The 12,845-nt window shown below is 33.5% G+C and overlaps 2 protein-coding genes across 2 annotated transcripts in view; both read right to left on the reverse strand.

The window, feature by feature from the left end:
- Positions 1–10,635, reverse strand: part of LOC137406176 (protein inturned-like) — a 30,933-nt gene extending 20,298 nt beyond the window's left edge. Inside the window, exons 1-4 of the mRNA XM_068092709.1 lie at positions 10,580–10,635; positions 9,502–9,605; positions 9,183–9,316; positions 7,063–7,212 (exon numbers count right to left, since the gene is read on the reverse strand). Coding sequence (XP_067948810.1) covers positions 7,063–7,212; positions 9,183–9,316; positions 9,502–9,605; positions 10,580–10,590 — 399 coding nt within the window. The 5' untranslated portion in view covers positions 10,591–10,635. The remainder of the gene's footprint in view (positions 1–7,062; positions 7,213–9,182; positions 9,317–9,501; positions 9,606–10,579) is intronic.
- LOC137406518 (uncharacterized) lies at positions 510–2,264 on the reverse strand. Its single transcript, XM_068093107.1, has 2 exons — positions 1,944–2,264; positions 510–1,498 (listed from the first exon to the last, which is right to left on the reverse strand). The coding sequence occupies exons 1-2, from the start codon at positions 2,230–2,232 to the stop codon at positions 696–698; spliced, it is 1,092 nt and encodes a 363-aa protein (XP_067949208.1). The 5' UTR covers positions 2,233–2,264; the 3' UTR covers positions 510–695.
- Positions 10,636–12,845: the final 2,210 nt, after the last annotated feature.

Genomic DNA, 12,845 nt, shown 5'->3' on the forward strand with positions numbered 1-12,845 from the left:
TATTAGTCTTTTAACACTAGGCTGTTTACCAATCTTTTAAAATATGCTACAAGTTAATTAAATTTCAATATTTTGAAAGTTTTCTTATAGAGAACAATTTCGAGTACTATATTTTGAATAAAAGGATTCTTACGTAATCTTGTGAAATATTTTTCCGTTAATAATATTTGCTTCGTTAATGCTTTTGCAAAGTCGTCTCGCCCAATCTGTTGTGTAAAATTTTTTGTCAAAATTGGACACGTTTTTAATTGGTCTCTGAGCTTTATATAGCTAAATCGTTGTACTGCAAATGAACCTATAATTCTCTGTTGACTCTTGTAAAAAGATACTTTGCATTGAAGACGCGTGATCAACCGCCTTTGATGAAACGTGAGCACATTCCCTCAACTAATCACGATTTATTTAAGATAATTTGCCTCTTCAAATAAATTGGTATATAAATATTGTAATATTGATTGACATTTTACACATTAACAACAAAACAACCAAGCTTTGTGATGATAGGAGTATAAGTAGCATAACAAATATTTAATCATTGTATTACAAAAGTAAATGACTAGCTAGAAAGGAGCAAAGTACTGAAATATAATCTCAACACTGAGGAATTATATTGGTAAAATCATATCAGCAATGAGGCAAATGCATTCTTAAAGCAAACAGCTTTGACACAAATAGAAATAGTAGAAGCGCTGCCGTCAACGTTTCAAGTGTCTTGTTTTATTAAATGTCTTTTTGTTAACTTTTTGAAAATAGAGAGGAGATTTGGAGGAGCAGTCGAACAAACTTCTGCCATTTAAAACGCTGTCTAAGAGATCATCATCTAGTTCTTTGCCTGTTTCAGTTGTGGAGCTGCGTTTTTCTTCCTTACCACAGGAGTTTTCCTCTGAAGAGACAATCGTTCGTTGCAAACATTTGGCCTTTTTTGATGGATAAAACAATAAATTGCTGTTGCAATTTGAATTTAGCACGCCACATTTCAACTTCTCTAGCGGCTTAGAAACGATATCTTGAGGTCTCTCATGAGACTCCGACGTAGAACTTGAGAGAGAGCCAGATGAACCTCTAGGACCTTTTTGCAGGTCCTCTGAAAACCGAGCTCGAGACAGCCTGCTAGCAGAGCAAGAGCTTTGGGAACTCGGAACACTTGATTGATTCACACTTCTGCCAATCACAATACAATCACGGCTAGATTTATTTTCATGAGTGGCAGCTATTTTTGAAGACTTTTTGTAAAAACGAGACTGCTCAATGTTGGAGCTAGAAACTAACACATTGTCTTTAAGTTGACAAGTGTTAGCAGGTGTCTGGGCCATTGTCAATCGGTTGTAAGTAGCTGAAGGTTGGCTGTTACTCCTTGAAGGGACTTTCAGCTGTTGTGATAAGTTATGAGGTGTAGAATGATGATAATCGGAAAATATGGACCTTTCCTTTTTAGCCGCTTCTTGCTGCCAATTTCTAGCATATAACCTTTCTGGATTGCTGTTCGATGCGGAAGAACCTGAAAAATTTGTCCATTACAAAATTACTGGACAATTTTAAATACAAGAAGACTGAGAACATAAACTATAGATGTAGAAAATTAAAGCTGAATTTTGTTGTTGAGTATTTCAGTTAAAAAACACATGAAAGAAAGATAGGCTCAAAAGAGAAAAGTAATCTCTAACCTAAGAGATCTTTAATAATGGCCCTAATCCCTTGAGAAATATAAACAAACCTCAGACCATTTTTAAATCTACAAATTTTTTAAAATTTTCACATCTAAAAAATCTTTTGCAATTAGGTGAAAAGCTCTACTAAAATATAGTGGGTATCTAAACTAAGTACATGTATAGTCGAAAATACAGCTCGAAACTGCTTATTTGACCAAGTTTTCCATTAGATGAAAATAATCAACACCCATTTCCTTCCTTTTAACTTCACTAGCTTTCACCGTAAACACTCACTTGTATTAGAAGACGAGCCAGAAGAACGTTGATCTGATTTGTACTTTGAATAAGCCCGCTGAGCAACTGTTTTAGAGTACATAGACTGGGATTTAAATGCTTTAGTCAAATTGGCGCGTACAACGTCCCTCCTCCAAAGATTATCCGAGTTTCTGTTCTGAGGATACAAATCATCAGAAGCCAGTACCATTCCCTCTCCCCTCACAAGTTCCATGCTGATAAGAAGCCTCCGAATATCGTGTAGAATTTTCAAGTCCTGAATGTTCTTAACAGAGAGTCGACTGTCCATCACGGAAGAGCGTCAGCCCGACTGATGCTAGTGCCAGCATTGTACGCTGAGAAAGCAACTGAATACATTATGATTGTGTAAATATTCATAACGACATCATGACGTTTGAATATTGTAGAAGCTGATCAAAGAGCTGTGACACTTGCGGCACGTGGAGAGGCTCTCACAGATGGAATGGTTGGCAAAGCGTCGATAAGGTATGCTATGATTTAGTCTATGTCGCCGATCAATAACTAATGAATATTCCTATTCCAATAAGATATTGAGATTTCTTTCCCAATAGCGCTCTGACTTACAGGTAGTTCTGAAAGTTGTTGATTTCGGTCTGAACGGAGTAACTTGAGATGCTACAATGCTATTTTAACTCAATATCCTTTTTAAGGGCCAGACGGTGTGATTAGAATGATGTGAGATGACCACCACTCCTAATTGGTGGTCATGCTCACTCACAAACAAGTTCACTTGTTAGACATGATTGTCCCTGCTCAGTCTACAGGCCATTCATGCTACAACATTACATGTATGGGTGTCCCAGGAGCTTTGGTGATCTGCAGACAAATGATTAAATATTGAAAAATCATGAATATGTAGACCTCTCTAGTGATTTAATTTTTGGCGCAATTAATTTTTATAGAAGACAATACGGATGATAAATACTATATATACCAAAAAATTTGAATTATTAAAGAAGTATATAAAAATGAGCTTGAAAAATTAAAAAAAAGCTGAAATGTAACTTGTTTAAAATTCATTATGGAGCACAGAAGGATTTAGCCAACATAACATTGCTGCTGTAGATCTATAAAAGTCAAGAAACTGGCTGGTATGGCTTAGCAAAAGAAAAGTGAAGCCAGGAAAAATATTCAAGGGGATTATACAAGAATCCATTTAAAGATATAGTATTTAAAATGTTTCCCGTCTCTATTTTAAAGTATGGTCAACAGCCTAATGCTGAAAGACTAATGAACAGTCGATTGCAAAGGACTGGTAAATAGTCTATTTACAAACCCCATTTGGATTATAAACAATCATAAAAATTGGGACACTGCGATACTTGTTTATTTTAAATTCAGAATAGTTTGAAAATGACAAACCATTTTTTTTAAATTGGTGAAAAATTAGGTAGCGCAGTTTTACAACTATTAAAAAATAGCTCCATGAATATTATCAAAAAAAAATGACAGACTTTTGGAGTGATGCCAAAACTGCTTGAAATATTATAGCATGGATTTATGAACTGTTGGTAGAAATATGGCAGTTTTGCGGCATATAGTATATGCATATTCTAATTGTTCATAGGTTTGAAATTTTAATAAAGTTTATATTAATTACATTAACTGCAAATCAATGCACTACATTAGATATTAAATAATTGTTAAATTCACAAATATGACCAGCACCCATTGAGATAACAATTTTATAAGACTATATCTGAGTAATCCCAACAGACGGACTATTGGAGCTGAGAGCGCTGCCAACTCATTAGTAATAAAAATGAAGAGATCACTCATACACTGTATTAAAATGCTTCGAACAGGTTTGGAGTTGTTTCCACACTGAATCATAGAAATGGTAAAGTTCGAATGCATTTGACTCCAGCTAGCTTCATTAAATTTGTGCGAAGGACTTCACTATGAGAAAGCGAGTCTGTTTTAACAAGTTTTGTATCGAGGGATACATCGCGAATCTTGGATAGATTGATATAAGTGCAACTCCGGAGCATTGAAATGGTAAAATGTGAATTTGTCAGCAACGGGCAACTCCAAACCCATTCGAATCATAGAAATACAATCATAGACTCTCCACTGATCACTTGAGCTCTACTTATAAAATACCTTCTATATAATAGGTTTGTCATGGTGACACCATTGTGAACAAATATTTAATCTAATAATCTCTATTAAAAATGACGAACTATGAAATAAATATCTCCTTAGTTATTTTAGATGCTCAGGATGTGGTTGGTCGAGACGACCAGCTAAGAGAGAAGAAACAGGTTTATGAAAGAAATAAATGACAAAAATAAATCTCCTTTCATGTCATTTATTCATTCTCTCTCATCTTTAATATGGCTGTATTATTATGATTTAACAAACGATGTAACAAACTAACATTTAAATGGCTGTGTATTTGATATATTATTATTACTAGTACCCTGATAGTCTAATATGCCGTGAGAGATAGTCATGTCTGCTGATAAAGTACAGAGAATAAGTAGCTGTATAACATATAGAGGTATCTCTATTATTATTACTAGTGCCCTGGCAGTCTAATATGCCGTGAGAGATAATCATGTCTGCTGATAAAGTACAGAGAATAAGTAGCTGTATAACATATAGAGGTATCTCTATTATAGTGCCCTGGCAGTCTAGTGTGCTGTGAGAGATTGTCATGTGTGCTGATAAAGTACAGAGAAAAATAGCTGTATAACATATAGAGGTATATCTATTATATATACTAGTACCCTGGTAGTCTAGTGTGCTGTGAGAGATTGTCATGTGTGCTGATAAACTACAGAGAAAAATAGCTGTATAACATATAGAGGTATATCTATTATATATACTAGTACCCTGGTAGTCTAGTGTGCTGTGAGAGATTGTCATGTGTGCTGATGAAGTACAGAGAATAAGTAGCTATATAACATATAGAGGTATCTCTATTATATATACTAGTACCCTGGTAGTCTAGTGTGCTGTGAGAGATTGTCATGTGTGCTGATAAACTACAGAGAATAAATAGCTGTATAACATATAGAGGTATATCTATTATATATACTAGAAATTCTCCTGTCATACAGCCCACGACCTGATAATGGAATAAGTGATAACGGAAAAAAAGAAATGGCAGTGCTGGTTGTTGAAAAAGTAGTTGTCAGCAGGAATTGGCAGAGTATAGTGTAAATAAAAGTTTTTCGAGATGGCATAAAATAAATTTGAGAGAGCACGACTTCAAAAAGGTACAAATAACAATTTCAACAAATATAGAAAAGTTAGATAAGTTCAGCATTCTGTTAAAGGTCACGGAATCTAGTCTCCTCTCTTTTACGTTGTAGGATTTGGTCATTGATAGCTAATCGAGTGATGCGCTCCCTAGCGAAATTATTAACAAGTAAGTCATTAATTAATTAAAGCTGTAGGCCTAACCTACTGTAATGTATGTAATTTAACAACAACAATAAGGAAATATGTTTATTATAACTCTGAAATACAAAATTAGAAGTAAAATGGCAAGCTACTGTGTACTATACACAGCTTGAAAGTTGGTTGTGTTGAATGTAGAATTGTTTTGATAGCGATCTTTAACAGAAAGCAAGTATGAGCGTTCACGCGTCTGGAAGTTTTCTGCAAACTGCAGCAAAATAAAAAATGTTCTCATCATAAAGGGGCATTGTAGTTCTGCCCTAGCTTGTACATAAGTTGTAAAGAATTTCGGCTAACGTTTTAAATAATTTAATGAAACCTTCGGCGATTGGACAAAAAAACATAGGCTGATAAACTGTGTACCACAATTTCGTACCTGTAAATCGGTCTACGCCTCAAACGGTCTACGTTTATTACAGAAATCTTCGGATAAATTTGAATACAAGTAAAAAATGCCATAGACTGGTGAAATGAGCTCGGTTTTTTCGTAAAATGCGCACTGCTAAATAGTTCTACTATCTGTCGCATGGCTTTATTGGCGTATCGTAGGCCGGTCTTAACTTTTATTAAACCAAGCTTTTCAAGCGTTTTGTGGTGATCTTCGGCCAAATTAATCTGTCTATTTGTGTACAATCCGATCAGATGGGTAAGTTTTAATATACTGTCGACAATTTACAAAGACTTGGTAACATATTTAAATAGGCCTATATATGTTTTGTATCGTTATTATACTTTAACGACTCTAAAAAACGATGGTTAAATTTGTTGATGAGATTTCGAAACAAGGGTTTGCGACGTTGTTGATGAAAAATGTTCGTAAGTTGTGTGCACATGCATTTATGATAAAAACTCTCAAACTTTGCTCCACTCGTTTGATCGTGGGACTAGTACCCTGGTAGTCTAGTGTGCTGTAAGAGATTGTCGTGTGTGCTGATAAAGTACAGAGAATAAGTATGTGCACAGTAATTCTAACATTTGGGAAGGTGAATGATTGGCATAGGTGGTAGTGTGCGGGGTGGCAACGCTGAATGTTACGTGTTCAAGCCCTGAATGCTGCGAAGTTTTTCAAGCCTCTAACCGTAGCTTTGGACAGATTGTAGTAAAAATATTATTCTATTACTAAAGCTTTCGGAGTTCGTCGAAATCGCTAACATTGGGTGGGCATGTGCTAGATGAACCAATCAATGTTGAAATCGATTCATAAATCATTTGTGATTTTGGTTGATGAGCTCCTACTTGAAACAATGAGAGCTCACAACTTTACATGAGAGCATAACTCTCAAATATCATTATACATTTGTATAAGGAAAATGATTTATTGAGAGAATGTTATGCCTAAAAGAGTCAATGAACATCGGTTATGATCCAATGGGCAACCTTTTACATTATTATATATATATATGTATATATATATATATATACATATATATATATATATATATATATATATATATATATATATATATGTATATAGGACTTCTCTAAATGATAGAAGGCTGTATAAGAAATATTGTGAGATGAGAGAATTAGCAGAATGCTTAAAAATCTTCACGGACATTCTTGAAAACTTAACTGCAGCAAGCACTGTTAGAAAGCTTGCTTACCATCAAACTATAGAGCACTCTCTTACCGCTGACCTCGGTGCGATGTTTTGTTAACAATTTAGGCCAACATTTCTGAGCTGACTTACCTGCTTAGGGTAAGTTATGGCTGACAGAATGCTGTCGAGAGTATCCCAAGTAACTTCAAGGTCATTAATACACATGAGCCAATCGTTGAGGTTGATTCTTGACCGAAAAGCCTCTGTTCCAGGTATTAAAGCAGCGACTCTCACATAGCCCTGAATAATATAATTGCTCAAATTAGGCGTGAGAAAAGAACCTACTGTGGAAAGAATAGATTGCACTAGACAAACATCTGGGACTTGCTTTATACAGTGCCGAAAGAAATAATGAGACCACCTACATTTTAAGAGACATTTGCTGGCAGCAATGATTTACTGCCTTAATTAAGCTAGAAACCACCACAAATCATATAGTACTATCAGATGCAGAGTTTTCTAAAAATTATTATGGATGAAGTTTTTAATAAGCAGCAATTAGCAATTAACTTTCTCAATGAAAACGCGTATACAACTGACCTTGATGAGAATGAAAAGATATCCTAGTTATCTTCTAACTGTATACTCTAACTAATTAATTCTTTGATACTATCTCAACGTAATTTGAACTACTCTTGTAATAATTGGTAGCTCTGAAAAGGGCCATTCATGGTGTAAAGTGGCTAATGATCGGGTACTGAAGATATAACATGATAACACAACTCCATCACCTCTGCTATAAAATGAGATTGAAAGGCTTTTGCTATATTTGCTAGAATAAGGAGAAATTTCTGCGTCTAGTGATTTACATTATGTGGTAACTATGTAGATTAACATGGCTCCAGCAAGAGTGCCAAGATTAACAGAGGCGTGAATTATTGGGTGGTCTCACAATATCTGACAGCGCTGTATGTCAAAATCGTTGCATGTTTGAGCAAATATTCCCAAAAGAACAGACTACAAATGAAAACCTGAGATAGATCTTTACTAGATGGTCAATTGTGCAGAATTTTAAAACAAACGTTTATATTTACATATAAATATAAACTATACTATATATAATATTTATATATATTATATGTTATAAACATAGTATGTATATTTACAAATATAGATAATTACTTTACAAACTAACAATACTAAAAAAAAATCTAGGGATAATTGATAAAAAGGTAACTTTAAACACATACAAATTACAAACACAATAAATAATAATTAAAAATTAATAAACAGTAATAAAAAAGTATTTGCGCAGAAAACCTATTTTATTTAACATATAGCAACATTTAATATTCTAACTTTCAAACTACACATATCATGAGAGAAGTGTTTTTGTGCAGTTTAAATAAATAAAAAGAAAAAATAAACAATGAGTTTATAGTAGTGTGTGTATAAAAAGATTGCTGTTGCAGCAGAAGCTCGTTGTATTCAAAAATTTGATGAATGACACTGGTACCTCTTGATACTGGTACAAACGCAAAAATGAGATATCGAAAAGTCTTTGTCTGGTACGCTGTCTGACCAAATGGAGAGAGAATGTAGAGGCAATTCCTATTCCAGATAAAATATTTGTCTACATGGAAAGTATTAGGCTTTTACAGATTTACCCAAACCGAAAATAGGAGTGTAACAGCATGTTTTAAATAAGTGGAGCGACAAGAAAGCAAGACCTATGCACACGTGCGATGCTGAGGCTAAGTTAAGGTCGCTAAGATTGTTTCCTTGGCACAAAGATGCAAAGATGACACATCGCACCAATGTTTCCTTCCAAACAGCGACACTGAATCATGACAGAATGAGAGCCACACAGCTGTTCCCATGATGGCATTGCAGCACCATCTGGAGTCGGTCACTATGCTATCACCGCATAAAAACATGGTAAATGACTGATGAATTATTCAATCTTTTTAGATAAAAAAGGAAATCATAAATTTGTTCTCAATATCATGAAAAAAAATTTTTTAAAATATAATAATTCACTTTAATGAAAAAATTATTTGCTGTTTATCTAAAAAGCGATGACTAAATATTTTATTTTTTCACTATAAATTATAACAGCTGTAGAAAACATTTTTTTCTCCCATTGATCAGAATTTTTGTGATAGGGTTGGAATCAGAGTTCACAAGGTAGAATAGAAATGAAAGATCCTACATAGAAGACTCAAAAAAGCTGCTCAGTACAACCACTGATATAGACAACAATCCTGTACCTTTGAGATGCCTGCCGGAGATGTTTTGGAAAATTTAGAAGGAACAATTCCGAAGGACCTTTCGCACTCCGAGTTTCCAGATTTGCTGCGACCCCTCATTGCGTCAACGGTGAGTATAACCTCATACGTACTTCCTGTTTATAATAAGAAAGGCTACTAAATGTAACAACTTAATACAAATCTGAGGATTGCAATAATTTTGATCAAATAAATTCATTCCAGCATTGGCCAATAAAAAGGCTAGAGAGAGTAGAATCCGGTTTAAAATGTATTGTTTGAACTATTTTCACAAAAAAAACGGGAGTAAAAGCCCACCTACCTACTGGAAGAAGCCTGTGAGTCAAGTCTGGTTTTATGTCATCATATACAAGATGAAACACGTCACCTTTTTCTCCAACAGAACCAGACCAATCAATATTTGACCTGCAAAAATGAAGCACTCCAACAGGTGCTGATACAATTTAACTAGGGCAAAAATATGTGAGAGAAAGGTGTTTCTTTATATTTGCGACCTACTAAAATAATTTAACCTATAAAATGAAACAAGCATTGGGAGCTAGAATTATGACCTATCAAAATAATTTTACCTATAAAATAAAACATGCATTGGTAGCTAGATTTATGACCTACTAAAATAATTTAACCTATAAAATGAAACATGCAATGGGAGCTAGAATTATGAACTACCAAAATAATTTTACCTATAAAATAAAACATGCGTACTTTATTGACTTGATCACAAACAACAAAGATATTTTAGCAAAACCAAAAAGTAATCTTGCCTAGTTACAAAGTTATCTTCTCGTTATAAAACAGATGACAACTCCGTGATAAATTAAGATAGCAGCTGTACACAATCTTTAGATCAATGTCATAGATCTGTACCTCGAATTAGCTTAAAACCTCATGAAATATAAAGACTATTATAATAAACAATTTTAAGTTGCACTCAAATGGTCATCATTGGATACAGTTTGTGACGCAAGTTGCGTCACAAACTGTATCCAATGATGACCATTTGAGTGCAACTTAAATTTTTTTATTATAATAGTCTTTATATTTCATGAGGTTTCAAGCTAACTCTAGATACAGCACAGCTCACTAGAGTTTGTATGTTGTACAGCTCACAACTGTTTGTATGTTCAAATATTTGATATATTGTACGTGAAAACTTAGGAAGGCACAGCAGTTCATGATTGCCAACTTGGTAGCACCAAAAATGCTATTTCATCATTTGAGAGCCAAAAATGGTGGTGAATCAAAGGTGATCATTTACTCTGACGTCAACCTTTCAAGCTACTAAGTTGCTAGCTGAATCATGTGATGTAACACGCTACAACTTGGATAACTGACAAAGAGAAAAGACATTCATTAAACTGTCAAAGTTGAACACTTACCCAGGCTCCATTTTCCTCTATCACAGTGTCACATCCTTACTTTTGGCCTACAAAACTAAATTTGACAACTCCTCATAGCAAAACTAGCAAATAGTTTTTCAATTACAGTAATGAATTACCTTTGATGAGACTGTATCGTGGTTTTTACGATTAGAAAAACTCTGAAAGAACCATAATAACATGTGTGTAATGCAGTATGTCATGAGATTTGTGTATTCATTGTGGTCCATCAATGCAAGCATACATGTATTACCTACTTACTATGCCATACGTAGCTGATAAAGATGATTCATATCAATTTTTCTTTAAATCATTGTTTTTATTAAATAATTTGTTATCATAATAGTTACCAGTTGTGCAGTTTGTTATGAATAACTTCGATAATGTTTTTAGAGTTATTATTTATTAAGACTGAAAGAACAGTTTGAACTTCATTCGCTGTAATAACTCGAAAACATTCAATCTTGCTTGTGATATTAATCCGAGTAGAATGCAAAAGTTTATTATAAAAGTTAAAGGTATAATCTCAAAATAGTAAATAGATTTAAAACAAAATAGACTTGATTTTAAAACGTTACGGCAAACTGCAGGTATTAAAAAATATCCAAAAATTAATATTAACAGTGATCACTTTTATAAATAAGGTACACAGAACACTATCTTTTGATTATTCTTATATCAACTTTAACTTTGTCTCGTATAACCAATTATTATAGTTGATATATCTCACCAATTTGCGGCTATTCTAATCATATCATATATACGTAGCCGATACAGCTATAGCTTTAAAGCTTTATAGCTTTAAATAGCAAGTAAAATATTTAAAGTAGATACAATACTAATGTACACCGTTTAGAACAACAGCGATATTGAAAAACATTCATTTTGTAAACATATAGCTTTACGAGTTGATAAAAATGATAGTAGCAACTATCAGCCCTATACAAAACTTATGCTATGCATGAAAGCGTTAAATATATAGCTTTTGCTAATGTATAAGTTGTTTATCAGCCACCATCTAGTCTAGTTTGTCTAAAAGCTTGATAGTCATTCAGCCTAAGCCGGAATTATTAAAACAGCTACATTCACATATGGGCTTAGATTTTCAGCCGACTTATTAAATATTAAAAGCAGTGAAATTTTGGTATAATTCGGTAGAAAAAGTGTTGATTCATTCTATAATGCATGTAAAAGGGGCTGAGATAGCCACTAATTTTTTTAAGTTTGCTTCATTTAAGTCTTTTATAATATAAATATGAAGACTTCCCCGATACAAATCTGGTCAAACATGATTCAGGCAGAATAAACTTACTATGTTTACATTATAAATCACAAATGTGATGTATAATGTAGACTTCTATGTTTGAGTTTTGCAAAGTTTTATGCAAGTTTTGTCACGTTTTGGTTGACTTGGCCTTATCTCTTCATTATGCTGTTTCAAGAAAGTACGTGAGATCAAATAAACAAAAACGTTTATATTCGGTTGCTAACAAAGTTAACCACAATTAAAAAGTAAAACTTATTTAGCTGAAATAGTAAAGTCAAACGAGTCAAACAGCAAATATCTAACGTTAAACTCATAAAACTCGTGATCAGTAGGATATTCTGCACCATTTTGCCGCAAAAAATTAGAACAATGATGATGAACTCTTTATTGATAAAATAAAATATGATATACAACAATTAAACATAAGTCTCTTTTTGCAGGCAAAGATGAAATGAAATTGTATGGTCCGATTATAGTACATATTGACCTGAATAGATTGTAATATATATTATATACCAAAAAAAGATATTACATACAATTAAATGGACATGTTTATTTTGATTGTTCATGTTTGGCAATGTTGACTGTTGGCCAAAATTTTCCATAATCAAGATTGTATTAAGTGATACTTTGATATACAATTGATATTTGCATATACTGTTAACCCAAGGGTCAGTTGCTTTAGAACAATTAACAATAAATTTAATATGCAAAGTAATATTTATGCCAATATATGTAATGAAACAAACAATAAAAAACACCAAATATATGGACAATGACGGAAAAGAGTCTCCAGAGACGCTTTTTTGAATGCCAACTGTTGGAAAAGCTGAAGGGTCAGTCTTTCTTCCCGAATTCTAAACGTAACTCTGACGCCAATGTGACGGGACTTCGCAATCACGGCTAATCAGAGGCTATCCTGTTAAGCCATGAAGCATTGACATTGACAAAATCGAATATCAACAATTTATATAAAACGTCAAACATTCTAAAAGTCTA

Source organism: Watersipora subatra, chromosome 10, assembly GCF_963576615.1.
Source record: "Watersipora subatra chromosome 10, tzWatSuba1.1, whole genome shotgun sequence".
Lineage (NCBI taxonomy): Eukaryota > Metazoa > Bryozoa > Gymnolaemata > Cheilostomatida > Watersiporidae > Watersipora > Watersipora subatra.

What these genes read in the sequence shown, in the direction of transcription:
- LOC137406518 (XM_068093107.1), bottom strand. Translation starts at nt 2,232, where the DNA reads ATGGACAGTCGACTCTCTGTTAAGAACATTCAGGACTTGAAAATTCTA. An exon ending in TGGCTCGTCTTCTAATACAA is followed by an intron (nt 1,499 to 1,943) that starts GTGAGTGTTTAC and finishes CAAATTTTTCAG; the next exon opens with GTTCTTCCGCATCGAACAGC.